The sequence below is a fragment of the Callithrix jacchus genome, chromosome 3 (genome assembly GCF_049354715.1).
Source record: "Callithrix jacchus isolate 240 chromosome 3, calJac240_pri, whole genome shotgun sequence".
NCBI classification, from domain to species: domain Eukaryota; kingdom Metazoa; phylum Chordata; class Mammalia; order Primates; family Cebidae; genus Callithrix; species Callithrix jacchus.
Genome location: NC_133504.1, coordinates 5948656 through 5965539, shown reverse-complemented (window position 1 = coordinate 5965539; position 16884 = coordinate 5948656). Strand labels below are relative to the sequence as shown.

General features: G+C 41.4%; 1 protein-coding gene across 3 annotated transcripts in view; it reads right to left on the bottom strand.

Moving 5' to 3' along the window:
• Window positions 1–1594: 1594 nt before the first annotated feature.
• PDLIM3 (PDZ and LIM domain 3) overlaps window positions 1595–16884 on the bottom strand; it is a 34394-nt gene continuing 19104 nt past the window's right edge. The window contains exons 4-8 of one of the 3 annotated variants that reach the window (XM_002745170.4): window positions 15299–15366; window positions 9011–9274; window positions 7275–7405; window positions 5535–5646; window positions 1595–2322 (exon numbers count right to left, since the gene is read on the bottom strand). In XM_002745170.4, coding sequence (XP_002745216.1) covers window positions 2133–2322; window positions 5535–5646; window positions 7275–7405; window positions 9011–9274; window positions 15299–15366 — 765 coding nt within the window. In that variant the 3' untranslated portion in view covers window positions 1595–2132. Of the gene's footprint in view, window positions 2323–5534; window positions 5647–7274; window positions 7406–9010; window positions 9275–15298; window positions 15367–15712; window positions 15901–16884 lie in introns of all 3 variants that reach the window. The other 2 variants (XM_002745171.5, XM_003732394.5) reach the window with 2 other exon arrangements.

Below are 16884 nucleotides of genomic sequence, written 5' to 3'. Positions count from 1 at the left end.
TCAAATGCCTACAGGGGCCAGGCAGGTGTTTTGGCTCCTCTCACTTGGTCAAAATCCTGAAAAGGTCAGGGTCAGAAAGAGTTAAGTTTGGGAGAAATCCAGAGTGATAAAATGTGTGTCCCATGTGCTACCTTATGGGAGGAGAACACTGTAGAGATCACCATGTGACACAAGGGGGCGAGACAGAGGGCCTGGAGGGTCCCCACCCTGCTGTTCCCCATGGTTTGAACTTGAGGGGACAGTTTCAGAAGTTCCTGTGTGTCCCCAGTGAGGAACATGGAAAATAGGTGCGAGACGCAAGTCGGGGGCATTGCCATGGGGCCACCTTGGGTGAGAGGCAAAGTAACACTGTGCAGAGCCTGCATTGTTGACTGCCTGTGCCAGGGCCAGACGGAGTACATATCTCAGACAAAGAATCCATGACTGGGAAAGCTGAGCTGAGACTTTGGAGGTGGTAGTGGAGGTGGGATTGTTGCCTGGCCCCAACTATGTCAAGAAAACAGACCACAGACCACAACTGAAACCACGGATTTCAACAGTGGATACACGCAGGACCTCAGGAGGCCAGCACCCCCTGCCTTCCTTAGGAAGTTCGCTAAACTGTTTCCTCCTGGAGATGCCACCTTGGAAAAAGGAAGAGGTGGTGAACCATTGAGCCTGAGAAACAGCCGTGACGGACTGTGCACCTTCAATGTGACTAAACATTGATCTGAAAGAGATATTTAAATAGGAAGGACTCTCTCAGAGCCAGTGGAACTTTTAATTTGAAAGTAACTGAATTACCTTTAACTAGCAAATTTCAATGCTTCTCCTATCAGCAGAAACTTTGTCCTCATAAGAAAGAGTAATGAGGGCCGGGCTTGGTGGCTCACGCCTATAATCCCAGTACTTTGGGAGGCCGAGGCAGGCAGATCACAAGGGCAGGAGATCGAGACCATCCTGGCCAACATGGTAAAACCCCCTCTCTACTAAAATACAAAATTTAGCTGGGCATGGTGGCACACACCTGTGATCCCAGCTACTCGAGAGGCTGTGGCAGGGGAATTGCTTGAACGTGGGAGGTTGAGGTGCAGTGAGCCGAGATGTACTCCAGCTGGGCGACAGAGCAAGACTCCATCTCAAAAAAAAAAAAAAAAAAAAAGAAAGAGTAATGAGTTATAAAATCTGAAGGATCCACATTTATCTCAAAATATTTGAGTTGTGGCTGGGCGCGGTGGGTCACACCTGTAATCCCAGCACTTTGGGAGGCCGAGGTGGGTGGATCACGAGGTCAAGAGATCGAGACCATCCTGGTCAACATGGTGAAACCCTGTCTCTACTAAAAATATAAAAAAAAAATTAGCCGGGCATGGCGGTGCGTGCCTGTAATCCCAGCTACTCAGGAGGCTGAGGCAGGAGAATTGCCCGAACCCAGGAGGTGGAGGTTGTGGTGAGCCGAGATTGCGCCATTGCACTCCAGCCTGGGTAACAAGAGTGAAACTCTGTCTCAAAAAAAAAAAATTTGAGTTGTTAGTGTACATGTTAAAATATGATTGCGTTCTCGCATTGAAAGATTGATTTTATCTGAATTCAATGAATGCTACTTCATTAGATATTTTTAAAATATTTTATGTATTTATTATATTTCTTGCATCTAGTGGCCTAATTGTTTGAATACAAAACTAAAGAAATTCAGAGAATTTCTCCCTGACATGCACTGTAATAGTTAAAACAGATACAGACAACTGCAGATTATGTTAGAATACAAGATTGTTATTTGGTATTTATCACAATTGCAAAATCAACTTGTCAAGGAAAGATAATTAGACTCCTTCAAACATCTTGATGTTTACATGTTTGATGGCTATAATATACATGTGACTTGTGGAGCAGGACATATAAAAATTATCGCTTTAAATATCAGTATTGCTAGCCCCAAAGATAAAAAGAGTTGCAAAACGTAGCAAACTGTATGTTTTTGTCACATAGCAGGTGTTTGCCTCCCATTCCTTTTCCAACAATAGCAGAAAGATCTAAAGCCTTGACTTTAGATTTGGAGTTGACAATATGCACAGTCCTTCTGCCCAAAGCCATGAATGTCTTCCTGTGTAAGTGTGCGTGGGTGCGTGCGCGCGTGCCCCGCCTGCAGAGACTTAGGCTTTGGGATACAGAGTGACGGTGTCATAGCCCTCTGGGGGCTTTGTGCGGGCTCTCGCGTGGGTTTCGCAGTACAGCTCCCCTTCTATGAAGAAATAGCCCTTTTGCTTGAGGTTGAGGTTGCAGTCAGCACACACGAAGCACTCAGGGTGCCGGTACTTGTCCCGTGCCTTCACCACCGCACCGCTGTTGGGGAAGAAAATGAGCTCAAGTTAAAAAATCATGGAGTAACAAGCCGGGCGCGGTGGCTCACGCCTGTAATCCCAGCACTTTGGGAGGCCGAGGAGGGTGAATCACGAGGTCAGAGATCGAGACCATCCTGGTCAACATGGTGAAACCCCGTCTCTACTAAAAATACAAAAAATTAGCTGGGCACGGTGGCACGTGCCTGTAATTCCAGCTACTCAGGAGGCTGAGGCAGGAGAATTGCCTGAACCCAGGAGGTGGAGGTTGTGGTGAGCCGAGATCTTGCCATTGCACTCCAGCCTGGGTAACAAGAGCGAAACTCTGTCTCAAAAAAAAAAAAAAAAAAAAAAAAATCATGGAGTAAAAATATGAGACAAAGGAGAGAGCCCAACAGAGAAGGCAGGTGTTCTCTATTTCAGTCAGTAAACAGTGGCCTCCAGCTGTGAAAGCATGCACAGCTGTGAAACTGTATGTAATTGTCATGGAGATCTAGGATAGCCACAATAAACCATCCCATGCTTCTCTCTCATGTTGATATGTGATTATTTTTCAGATTTTCAGATGAGTATTTTATAGATATTTGTAGGATCCTACTTCATGATCTTTCTCCATCGTTTCTTTGAAGAGGGAGCCATGATGGGGACAAGACCAACACCTCTGCAAAAGATTCTGCTTTTGACGAGGGTGGTTGTCTACCCAATGAACAGGCTCTCTGGTTACTTTCTGTCTGGGTGGTCCAGCCTCTGTTCAGTGGAGCAAGAGAAAACGATCAAAGGGCAGAGATGGAATTCCTTTGGAGCGAGTGGCCTGGCTTCTACTGTTAACAGTTTACTCCAATTTAGGCACAATGATTGCTTCTGGTAACATCAGGCACTGTTGTAAAGTGGCTGAAGTGGGCGGATCAGCTGAGGTCAGGAGTTCGAGACCAGCCTGGCCAACCTGGTGAAACTCCCTCTCTACCAAAAATACAAAAATTAGCCAGGTGTGGTGGCGGGTGCCTGTAGTCCCAGCTACTAGGGAGGCTGAGGCAGGAGAATCACTTAAACCCAGGAGGCAGAGGTTGCAGTGAGCCAAGACTGTGGCACTGCACTCCAGTCTGGGTGACAGAGCAAGACTCTGTCTCAAAAATAAAAATAAAAATAAATAAACGTAAGATCCCTTGCAATGGAAGCTGACGGTAGTTTTTCAACATTTTATTTCATTTTGTGTAATGTAAACTGGGTAAATATAATGTATTTAATTAACATCCTCCTGCTGCCTGTATTTGTTTCCCTGATGTTATATAGAAGAGGATATTATGTATACTAACTGTGTACATAGTTAACATTCACTAACAGGGGTCGGGAGTTTAAAGCCAAGTCATGATTCTTAGAAGTGACTTTCCAACATACATTTGGAGCATGGATATTATGTATACTAACTGTGTACATAGTTAACATTCACTAACAGGGGTCGGGAGTTTAAAGCCAAGTCATGATTCTTAGAAGTGACTTTCCAACATACATTTGGAGCATGGATATTATGTATACTAACTGTGTACATAGTTAACATTCACTAACAGGGGTCGGGAGTTTAAAGCCAAGTCATGATTCTTAGAAGTGACTTTCCAACATACATTTGGAGCATGGATATTATGTATACTAACTGTGTACATAGTTAACATTCACTAACAGGGGTCGGGAGTTTAAAGCCAAGTCATGATTCTTAGAAGTGACTTTCCAACATACATTTGGAGCATGGATATTATGTATACTAACTGTGTACATAGTTAACATTCACTAACAGGGGTCGGGAGTTTAAAGCCAAGTCATGATTCTTAGAAGTGACTTTTCAACATACATTTGGAGCATGGATATTATGTATACTAACTGTGTACATAGTTAACATTCACTAACAGGGGTCGGGAGTTTAAAGCCAAGTCATGATTCTTAGAAGTGACTTTTCAACATACATTTGGAGCATGGATATTATGTATACTAACTGTGTACATAGTTAACATTCACTAACAGGGGTCGGGAGTTTAAAGCCAAGTCATGATTCTTAGAAGTGACTTTTCAACATACATTTGGAGCATGGATATTATGTATACTAACTGTGTACATAGTTAACATTCACTAACAGGGGTCGGGAGTTTAAAGCCAAGTCATGATTCTTAGAAGTGACTTTTCAACATACATTTGGAGCATGGATATTATGTATACTAACTGTGTACATAGTTAACATTCACTAACAGGGGTCGGGAGTTTAAAGCCAAGTCATGATTCTTAGAAGTGACTTTCCAACATACATTTGGAGCATGGATATTATGTATACTAACTGTGTACATAGTTAACATTCACTAACAGGGGTCGGGAGTTTAAAGCCAAGTCATGATTCTTAGAAGTGACTTTCCAACATACATTTGGAGCATGGATATTATGTATACTAACTGTGTACATAGTTAACATTCACTAACAGGGGTCGGGAGTTTAAAGCCAAGTCATGATTCTTAGAAGTGACTTTCCAACATACATTTGGAGCATGGATATTATGTATACTAACTGTGTACATAGTTAACATTCACTAACAGGGGTCGGGAGTTTAAAGCCAAGTCATGATTCTTAGAAGTGACTTTCCAACATACATTTGGAGCATGGATATTATGTATACTAACTGTGTACATAGTTAACATTCACTAACAGGGGTCGGGAGTTTAAAGCCAAGTCATGATTCTTAGAAGTGACTTTCCAACATACATTTGGAGCATGGATATTATGTATACTAACTGTGTACATAGTTAACATTCACTAACAGGGGTCGGGAGTTTAAAGCCAAGTCATGATTCTTAGAAGTGACTTTCCAACATACATTTGGAGCATGGATATTATGTATACTAACTGTGTACATAGTTAACATTCACTAACAGGGGTCGGGAGTTTAAAGCCAAGTCATGATTCTTAGAAGTGACTTTCCAACATACATTTGGAGCATTTTTTTCACGAGAGTCTATCTGAAATTCTAAGTCAAAATTGCTGATTCACATGATGTGACGTTTGGAGGTATGTCTAAGGGGTGACAGTCACAATGTGCTAAATGTCGAGGACCTTACATTTCAAGTTGATGAAGAGGAGTTTGGTTTTCACAATTGCCGTTAGTATGTAAAGTCCTAAGGTAGAAGAAATGAACTACCGCCAAGCTGTATGGTAAATTCCAGGGTTAAAAATGAAACTTACACTATGCCACTCCCACACTTGTCACAGAGCGGCATCCTCTGTGCCCCGCCGGAAGTGCCATGGACTTTTGTCACAGGAGCTCTCACACTCCGCGTTCCAGCCGGACGGTCATCTGAAAAACAACGCATTTCCATTTATGGCGAGGGAACAGCTGGCTGCAGCTTGTGCTTAGCTTCTATTTTAAAGTGTGCACTTTACCCTAAGGAATTCCTAAGTCGCGTCTGCACCGTCCTTCCAAAAGGAGCAGGACTGATGCCATCGTAAGGGACGCCGTTCCGAAATAGGGCCTTACAGAACGGAGTCAGTGAAAACATTTATTTTGTTGTTGTGTTTGGAGGAAACTGTTACAAAACCCTCAAAGGAGCAGAGGGCAGTTTTTTTTTTTATCGTGGCAAAATATACATCATGTAAAATTTACCATTTTAACCACGTGTTGGGGTGCAACTCACTGACATGAGGTACATTCATAATGTTGTGCAATCCCTGTCAATGTCCATCTCCAGAACTATTCCTTACACACAGAAACTCCATACCCATTCAACAGTAACTCCCCGGCCTCCTGCTCAGAGGCCCTGGCAACCTCTATTCTACTTTCCGTCTCTGTGGATTTGCCTATTCTGGATTTTTCAAATAGATAGAATCATTCAATGTTTGCCCCTTCGTGTCCAGCTTCTTTCACTTCACATAATATTTTCAAAGTTCACTCATGGTGCAGCGTGTGTCAGAATTTAATTCAAGACTGAATAATGTATGTATGTGTATACTACATTTTATTGATCCAGTCATTAGTCGATGGGCATTGGGTGTTTTCCCTCTTTGGGCTATTGTGAATAAGATGAATGCTGGCATTCTAGAATCTGTTTGAGTCCCTGCTTTCAAGTCTTTTTGGGTATATTCCTAGGAGAGGGGGGATTGCTGGATCACATGGCAATTCCATGTTTAACTTTTCGAGGAGCTGCCACACTGTCTCCCAGAATGTCTGGTCCATTTTACCTTCCCATCAGTAATGCACAGGGTTGCATTTCTCCACATCCTCACCAATACTTGTGATTCTCCATTTTTTCCACAGTAGCCATCCGAATGGGACACTTTGCATTTCCGTGTGGCTTTTAAAGGACAGTACATATCTTTTGGGTATGGAGAAGCATAGGTAAGAGCAGGGGCCCTAGAGGTGATGGGAGTGGCCTGGAGACCCAGGACTGCTGCTCACTGGCTGTGTGGTCTTGAGCAAGGACATCTGCCCATCTCTCGGCCTCTCACTTGCGAAGTAGGGCAAATAATAGGCCCACCTCCCCGAGTTCCTGTGAGGACCCAACGATAATGCTTGCAAAATACTTTGCACAGAACACGGGACGTAGTAAGGGTTTTTGAGTGTTGTTCAGTTTTTGATGATGGTGATACTCCAGAGTGGGTGGGGAGGCTGAGAAGTCTGACGACATCCATTTACAGCTACATCTCCTGAACTGTAAGCTGAGCTAGCCCTTGACTACCAGGAATGCAGCTTGTCTTTGGTATCCTTTCGTGACTGGTTTCAGTTGGTGGCTACTTGGACGTGTTCTGGAATCTTCTTTTTTAAACGAGGCACCATGCCTATCCTATCCTTCTGAGCAAAAATTCATTTGGTTCCAGATTGAAACCAAGTTTTCAATTTCCGTTCCCAGTATGTTTGCTGTCTGCCCCGTCCTGCCCCTTCCAGTGGCCTCTATCTATACGTTTCAGCAGGTGTCAGCGGCTGCTCACCAGGGCCATCGTCCACCATTCCCTGGAGCACTCTGAAGGAGCCTGACTGACGAGGCTGTGTCGGCTCATTCCGATTGTCATGGAGCATCCGGTACACGTCCGACTCGGGGGGCACCGAGGCTGTGGGCTCGCTGAAACACAGGCACAGCATGGTCAGATGCTGGGAGGCACCAGACGTGCAAGAGGCCACAGACATCAGTACGCAGCCACTACTCTATGCACTCCTCAACAGACGTCTAGTCTTTTCAAGTCACTCTCTAGTATAGTTAAAAGCAGCGTGTGACTTCACATGGCTGCCTTGGAAATGACATTAACCACAAATCGGGGAGTCACATCCACACTCTTCCACTTGGCAAAATACTCTGGGAGGGGGAAACTAAAAGATAGTTGTCAGAAAATAGTAATTAAGAAAAACAAGACTTGAGTCTGATGGATATATAATGATACATGTGAACAAAATTAACTTTTCCCAGAGAAAACGTAATATACACATGACAGAAAGTGCAGCAGTGAGCACCCACTGAGATGATTCTCAGTCATCAAATTGTCAGTAAAATTCAGATTCACCTTTGATATTAGACGAAAAGTATATGGTTTAATTTTGTTTTTAGTTTTTAAGGCTAATTTGTTTTGTTAACCCCTGGAAATAGCAAGTGTATCATTTTACTTGTAAACTGGAAAAAATTAACCTCTCAGGGTTTGAAAGCCTGTAATGTAGAAACTTACATTTTTATATCTGCTATATTGACTGCACTGTCTTTTAAAAATAGCCACATTAAAATTCATTTACAACAATGACAGCAGCTTTATTTGAACATGCTTTCTACAAATATATTCATAATGGACAATAAAGAAATTTCATCATAGTACTATATGTTAAGCGCTAAATACTTCATTATTTTATGTCATTTTATTGCATTAGCTAGAAAAATATTTACTATCTGCAGTATTTTTATTACCTAGTCATATTTGCAAAATGCCTTTGAGACATCTTACGCTTTTATTAGTTCAATAGCTTTATCCCAAGAGATAGCTTTGGGATATCATTATTTAGCACTCTTAAGCATTATAATAATTTAATTTATAAATAGTGATTCTGTAATAGTGAAAAGCACTAAGATTTTATCCTATAATAAATCTTTTTAATCAAAATCTTTATGGCAAAAGTGCTTTGAACAAATAGTTATAACAAAGAAAAAACTAGTCAAAAAGAGTTCAGTGAAAATTAAATATTTACACTAATAGCCTGAGGGTATTCACCTAAAAAACCTGCATGCACAATAAACATTTTAAATGGGTAAATAATGGCCTTTCCACAAGCTGCTATCAGAAGAGAGAAGAGGAATCATCTCATAAAATTCCTCTAAACCTCCCACCTCTTCCTAATTTTTGACCCCTAAAGGACAGACATAGGGTATACTGTTTACACTAGATTATAAATAACTTTGAGAAATATCATGCCAGACATTGGTAAAGTACATTGTAGCTTTCAAGAGACATATACATTTGGTCCTTACAGAATTTCTTTTTATTGCTGACACATAAAACTCTACTTAGATAGTTCCTCAAATCGCCTTTATCATCAAGCTTAGATATTTGCAATAAATCCTTAGTATTTCAAAAAAGCTTTCCACATAGCTTCCTTTCAACGAAGACAATGTTAAAAGACACCAGTAAAGTTGACATTGCCCACATGTTTAGTTAATATGCCCATGGTTCAAAAAGACTCATATTACCTCATCGAAGGTGCTTCCCCTAGGGCTGTTGAAACCTGACCCTGAAGTGTTTCCATAATATTGTCATCTGAGTACAACTGCATAGGTGTATTAAACTGAGCGTGTACAATCTTCACACCGGGAAGTTCCATTTCCAAAGGAATGTTAGGGGCCAGCTTAGCCGCAACTTTCAAGTCACCTGGGCAAATGGTACTAACAGTACTGACAGAAGAAGGGGTGCTGCGTCCACTGCCACAGTCAATCCCGGAGGGAGTGCTGCATCCACTGTGTTAATGACCACGGTACACAGAGAGGGCACAGGGAACCAGACAGTCCAGACAGAGGAACACAGAGAACAGGTACAGAGGTTAAAAGGAATTGAAGACAAAAGTGAGAGATGAATTACATCAAACTAAAACAAAAGGTTTTTGTCACTAGAATTTATTTAAAAAGGGAAGATGTGGAAAAACTCGTGATGGAAAAAAGTTTAATGAAATTAAAAGGTACAGGTGAGGCTGCATTTTTTGGCTCTGTTCTGCTGGGCAATGTGTAAGTTGAGGGTTACACGTAGAACAAGTTGTATGTGAAGTAAGTAGAAAGATGCAGCTATCCTCACTTTTTAAAAATGGGCCAAATACTTTAATACTGGTCAACATCACAGACAAAGGGTGAAGGAAAATTACATTGGCTGGACATTTTTTTACATTTCTAAAGTACAACATTTAAAATTAAAATTTTAGTGAACACTGAATATGATGCATGAAGATGTAATCACATATTTGGGCTCAACTTTTCAAAATCAGAAATACATTTCAGTAATACAGTTGCACTGTAATTGAATAGTAATTGGAAATTGTAGGTTCTATGGGAAAGATTACGTTTTAAGGTTATGTTGAAAATATTTTGTTACTATTTAATATTTTCTATTTTTACTCTATAATTCTGTGAGGAGTACACTTTAAGACAATTGTTCAGTGGTTTAATACAAACCCTAGAAAAAGCCAATAAATGCTTGTCACCGTGAAAGTAATGATTAGAGGAGAAATAGGGTGGTCTTTCACTCTTTCGATGCTTATATTTTTTACATAGATATTTTGTGTATAATTTCAGAAGCACACATATATTCCCATGCAGATTTCCCTTTTCCTTTTAAAGATACATCTCAGGGACTTATGAAAACATCAAAGGCCCATCATGCAAATTGAAGACTAGGGAGATTTCACATTCTACGGGAAACTGGATAGGAGGTTGGTTAGCAATGGACATGCCAGTGACTAAAAAGTCATTTTTCCACGTGCATGACAGATACTAAAAGATTTTTGTGAAAAAAAGCATAGTCATTTAAGGCAAAGCAAAAAGAAATATTAGTATGAATGTCAACATTTATCATACTTTCCCGTTAGCTGTAAGCCCGACAGAGAATGGATGTATGTGGTATATTTGCGTCTAAGTCTCCAGTCTCAAGTACGGCCCATATCTGTATTTACTCTCTAGAGGTATTAATGCTAACTTCAGCCCATAAAAAGATAAGAAAGCAAAGGGATATTGGGCAGAAACTTTTTCCCCTCCAGCAATGCTGCAGCCTGATTAGCCTGGAGAACCCAGGTCACCAAATGGGTTGAAAGATTTTTTGTCTTGTGTTATCCACTTTAACTACTACATAACCTAAACCGGACAGGGAAATACGGGCTTGCTCCTTCACATCCTGCCTTTTGGGAACCTGTTGAAAAACCCAATCGGTGCACTGTTTAGATCACATACCAAAACATCAAGTGGCCTATTTACCATTTTTGTAGGGTCTACACTATACTGATTCTTAAAACGGACTTCGGCTGGTAAACGAACATGAGTGAATTTTCAGTTGTAATACGGATTTCACCTGAGGGTAATGAAGCTTACGAAATCACAGTTTAGAGATTTGAAACCCAGAGCTAAATCTTGGGAGACTTCGGACTCCAAACAATGAACCTATTCAACACGCATTTATAACTACTCTACCCCTACTGTGTGCCAGACATAGTGCCCATACCGGGCAGATAAACAATGACCAATTTAGAACTGACAGTTACGTGATGTGTGACAGTGGTTATTAGTAATATTTTGCGGCTATGAAAGTCATGTGTAACTTCTGACTCCTCCAAAACTTTACTACCAATAGCCCACTGTTCAAGGGAAGTTTTACAGAAAAACAGTCTATTAACACATAAACAGACTACTATCTATTTATATTTTATGCATGCATGCATGCATGGCAAATTTTTTTCTTAATTTTTTTTTTGATATTTCAAGGCTATAGTTTGTGACTTTAGGTGGTCTTTCACTCTTTCGATGCTTATATTTTTTACATAGCTATTTTGTGTGGAATTGTGAGCGGCTCCATTCCAACCTGCAACTACATTTGTTTGTAACTTTTAAAACAAATGTAGTTCTTCTGTGGGTACATATTACTTGTACGTGTTTATGGGCTACACGTGCTGTTTTGGTACATGCATACAATGTGTAATGATCAAATCAGGGTCACTGGGGAATCCGTCACCTCGAGCAAGCATTTCCTTTGTGCTTTGCAACATTCCAAATCCACTCACTCCTTGGTTATTTTGAAATATACAGATAATTGTTGTTAACACTATAGCCACCCTATAACTACATTATTAATGAACTTTTAAAATCAAAGTAAATTGGACATGCTACTGCGGGGCACAGTGGCTCACACTTGTAGTCCCAGTCCCAGCACTTTGGGAGGCTGAGGTGAGCAGATCACCTGAGGTCAGGAGTTCCAGACCAGCCTGGCCAACACGGTGAAACTCCATCTCTACTAAAAATAGAAAAAATTAGCCAGGCGTGGTGGCGAATGCCTGTAATTGCAGCTATTCAGGAGGCTGAGGCATGACAATAACTTGAACCCAGGAGGCGGAGGTTGCAGTGAGCTGAGATTGTGCCACTGCACTCCAGCCTGGGTGACAGAGTGAGACTCTGTCTCAAAAAAAAAAAAAAAGTTAAGTTGGACATGCTAAATTGTTAACAGGTTAATTTCCCTGGGGTTTTACTATTAGCTATGGTTCTTTTAATTACTCCATCAAAGCTGAAACCTTTCAAAAGACTGGTGTTTTCATACGCAAATATGTACATTTTTTAAGGCTAATGCTACAATTAAATACATATGTAAGATATTTCAGATCCAAGTGATAAATACAACCCTATGAGTGGTTTTTGAATAAGTTGCTTCCAGAAGCATGTCCCCAAATGTCTACACACCCCAGAGAAATTAGCAGTCTGTCAAATGACGTATCTGGGCATGAAGCAATTGACTGCATTATCAACCTTACAAGTGGTCTCGTCAAGTAAGTCACTAAGTCAGCCTCAGAAATCTCATTAACACCTACCTTTCCAGGTCATCAGGAACAGGTTGTGGTGACCGGCGATGATATCCCCAGTGATACCCACTGACTAGAATCCATGAAAACTCGTTTATTTAAAGGATCAGTTTAAAAGATCTTTTTAAATTGGCCCAGAAATTTATAAAAGTTCATCCTTGTTTGCTTAGGGTTCATTTCTCATTTATTCAATAGACATGGGCCCCTAAATAGATTGAGAAATGAACTAGGAAATAGGAGACACAATGCATGCTTAACTAAAATTACGTAGTACACAAATATGCATATACTGTTGACCTTTAGAACATGGGTTCGAACTGTGCAAGTTTGCTTATATGTGGATTCTTTTCCAATAAACATGTTGGAAAATTTTTTGGAGATTTGTGACAATTTGAAAAAAGTCACAAACTACAGCCTTGAAATATCAAAAAAAATTAAGAAAAAAATTTGCCATGCATGCATAAATATAAATAGAAAGTAGTCTATTTATGTGTTAATAGACTGTTTTTCTGTAAAACTTCCGTTGAACAGTGGGCTATTGGTAGCTAAGTTTTGGAGGAGTCAGAAGTTACACATGACTTTCTTTTTTCTTTTCTTTTTTTTTCTTTTGAGACGGAGTTTCGCTCTCGTTACCCAGGCTGGAGTGCAATGGCGCGATCTCGGCTCACCGCAACCTCCGCCTCCTGGGTTCAGGCAATTCTCCTGCCTCAGCCTCCTGAGTAGCTGGGATTACAGGCACGCACCACCATGCCCAGCTAATTTTTTGTATTTTTAGTAGAGACGGGGTTTCACCATGTTGACCAGGATGGTCTCAATCTCTTGACCTCGTGATCCACCCACCTCGGCCTCCCAAAGTGCTGGTATTACAGGTGTGAGCCACCGTGCCCGGCCACACATGACTTTCATAGCAGCAAAATATTACTAATAATCAGTGTCACACATCGCGTAACTGTCAGTTCTAAACTGGTCATTGTTGATGAGGAGTAGTTTGGTGGGAACAAAAAATTCAGAAGTTAAGGCAGATAGTTAGGAGGCACGGGACAGGAAGAGGGACATTGGGGCCATTCTTATAATTCTTTAAGATTTGTGTACTGACATTGTTTTTTTTAAGCAAATCCTCTCCTTTCTGTTTCTCTATTCCTCTCTTCCAAATTCAGCTATATTAAAAGGTGTTATTTACGAATGACAACATTATGAGCGGCTCATTATCACCATGTTGAAGGTAAAATGAAATTTTTTTTTAAAAGGTGATTATATACTAGGATTGTCTGACTTTCCTGACTTTTTATAAAGTTAACTGTCACAGGATGTGTTACTCTAACGTATCACTTTACTCAAGCCTTCCGAAGGCCTAAAGCTTGTGTTGGTGGACTTGGTCACACTGACCGAAAAGAAGGCCAGTTATTAGTTTTACTGCGCTTCTTCGGGAAGTTGTATATATCCAACAGTAACAATCGTACATCGTATCACTTTCACTTTCTCATATCAATATCATTTCAACTTCACACCCAGTGTTTTGTTACTGGGGTTGGGTTGGGGTGGGGGAGCTGCTGAAAGTGGAAGAACAGGGAAAAGATGCAGAGGAAAACGGAATGGGAGCGAGGGAACAGACGGAGAGAAGCAGGAAAGGACTGGGAGAGCTGCCAGCACAGGGAGCCGGACGGCTCTGGACTCGCCTTGTCACCCGCTCGGGAAGTGCTGTGCACCCTCAGGTTTTGATTCCTTTATCCAATGAGCGTTTATTTTGTCTATTTATAGGTTATCGCTTATTGAGACTTATTTTGTCTCATGTCTAGGTGCTGGGGATATAACGTTGAGCCAGTCAGAGCAGGCCCCTGCGGACCCTGAGCTCACGGTCTAGCAGGGGACGATGTGTCTGCTCATGGTTGCCTTCCTAAGGCCTTCCTCCTGCTCCTCCAGTCCAGGGCTCCTTTCTGGATATGACATCACAGGAATTGTCTGGCATAGTTTGAGGCAATCATCTGGCTCTGCCTGTAGGTTACTGCAAGGTCTGCACGTGGAAATCATATATAAGGGACGGCCCGCCGTCCGCAGCTTACGACAGGAGTCATGAGCTCGGGCGTCTACAGGGGCCAGGAGGTCACCCATGTATGAAAATGGGCCAGGTACGACACGCTTAGGAGTGATGTGCATTTTGACAGATGGTGGGTTTAAATGTTCTGTCTGAAGGCACTTAAATTCTTCTTTTTTTTTTAAGCAAGAGGATTAAATAAAACATGCCTGCCAACTCAATCCACTCATGGGCCAACAGTGTGCAACACTGCGGCAAACCATGTTCAATTTCCTGTCGCAGTCCAGCCAGTCTAACCACCGGCTTCCTTCCTGCGGCTGACTGGCTGAGCTGAGGTCAGAGGGATGGAGCTGAGGTTTCCTGATGCCGCAACACAGGGCACTATTTCCTTTCCCTTTAGGTTGGCGCTCAATTTCTAGAGAAGATATTTGAAAAGGATGATATGAAGACCATCAGTTTCTCTACTGAGAGATGAGAAGGAAGAGCTTGCTCCTTATCACTACAGCTGGTTTACCTGAGTCCTTGCCCCTAACGGGGGCTGGCTCCCAGGCCTGCTCCTGCTGGCAGGGTTTCCCTGACCTGGGACAGACATACCCACTGCCCGACTCAAAGGTCATGGTGTCCTGGATGGGATCCCCAGAGCCTCAGGGGTGTTCGCTATAAATACACGTGGTGATGGCATAAAATTTCACAGCTCTGTAATCTTGTCAATATTTACTTTTGAAAATGAAAGTTCTTTGGCTTCTGTTCTCTGCTAAGTGAGTTTGTTTCTTTTTGCTTTTGAAATAAGCTTCGCAATGAGAAAAGCCACTCCAAACATCTACAAGTCACTTTTCCTGGTGGTTAGTAAGAACTGATTTCACAAGCATGCGCTGCAGACTTCACAGTCTCAGAGCTTATGACCTGCTTCGGCCCGGGATTATGAAAGGCTTGGGCCGAATATTGTGCTTGTGTTCAAAGTAGTTCACATCCTGTAAAAACAAAGCGTTAAAAAGGCCCCTCAGCGGAAGGTGCATACTTGTTCAGATAAAATCAAATGAATGATTATTCTACAGAGAAGATTCCCCTAAGAAAGGTGATGACGAAACCAGGACGATCTCTTCTTTTCAACCATCTATTCACTAAATGGTCGGGCACTGGCGGATTGGGCCCCACAACAACTAGAAACGTGTTCTAGATGCTTGTCTTTAAAAGAGAAATCCGATAGTGCCTTTAAGCAAATAAAAATAAAACAGCAAGAGCTGGACTTTTGAAAAGAAAAGAAGCCACACGGTTACTGTTAGGTACACTGCAGTCAGAACAGAGTGCAGCACTTACCTTTGAGGTGAGCTAGGAATGAGACCCCGCAGCTGTCCGTGAAGCGCGTCTTGTATATTGCTAGTTGAATAGAGCCCAATTGGTGAGTTATAGGAAGCGCTCACTACCTGTCTTTTCTCATCAATGTTTGCAGCGGCAACAAAAGGCTGGGCCCTTCTGTTGTGCGCGGTACCAATGGGTTTGAATTCCTGTACAATGGCAGACAAAATACACAGAGCCACACAGCGCACAAGAAAGCCGTTAACCAGCAAAACCAGCATCACTACTGTTAATAAAGGCATGCTTACCCACGACGAGATTGGTGGGAAGATTAGAGGAGGGTCAGCCAAAACCTTTCCATGGTTTTCTCTGAACTTTACATGTGCTACATTCATCAATCAAATGTTAAGGTGAAAAGGAACTGGCCTTATTTAAAATATTATAAAATGATTCAAACATCTCTTCTATGCCCCTACTGACTTCTTCATCTACAGCTTTAAGATATTCTAATGACTCATTTGAATACAGACATTTTGTGTCAGAAATGAGATTTTTGGCTTGGAAAATACACTTACCATTTTCTCAAGTAGAATTTACATATGCTTTCTGTTCTGTTAATGTGTTGATAAACTGTCTCCCACTTTGAGAAATGGAACAGAACAAGGGGAATGCGCATTCACGAATAACTAACTACACGGAATCACGTAAACTACGCCAGGTAAAAATGCGTTTTTAAAAACGCCTTCAGAAAGAAAGTTCTTAACTTGGATTAAGCTATAATCTCAATGAAAGAAGGAGTAACATACATAGCCCCTGCTTTTTTATTGTGATGATTTCCTGTTGTATGTTTGAAGACCCCTTCATGTTTACTCAGTGCCCTAAAGACTAAAGTCAGCAATTCGGAGAGAGAAAATGTGGATGATTTGCAGAAGGATTTTCACTTTATTCCTTGGGGAAAGGACCGGACAGCAGAGCCCTGAACCCTGAGTTTGAAACATGTCTGAATGGTCTGAAATGCTCTATTATTATTTTTTAAATGTGGGAATCATGTTTTCCAGTTTTTGTACAGATTTATAATTTTGTAAAGCGTTTGAAACTTTTTTCTTCTAAGTAACAGAAAAAAACCAAAGGGGATGCTCAATTACAAGTCAGCTGATTCTCTTTCCAAATCTTTTTTAAAAAATTATTTATTT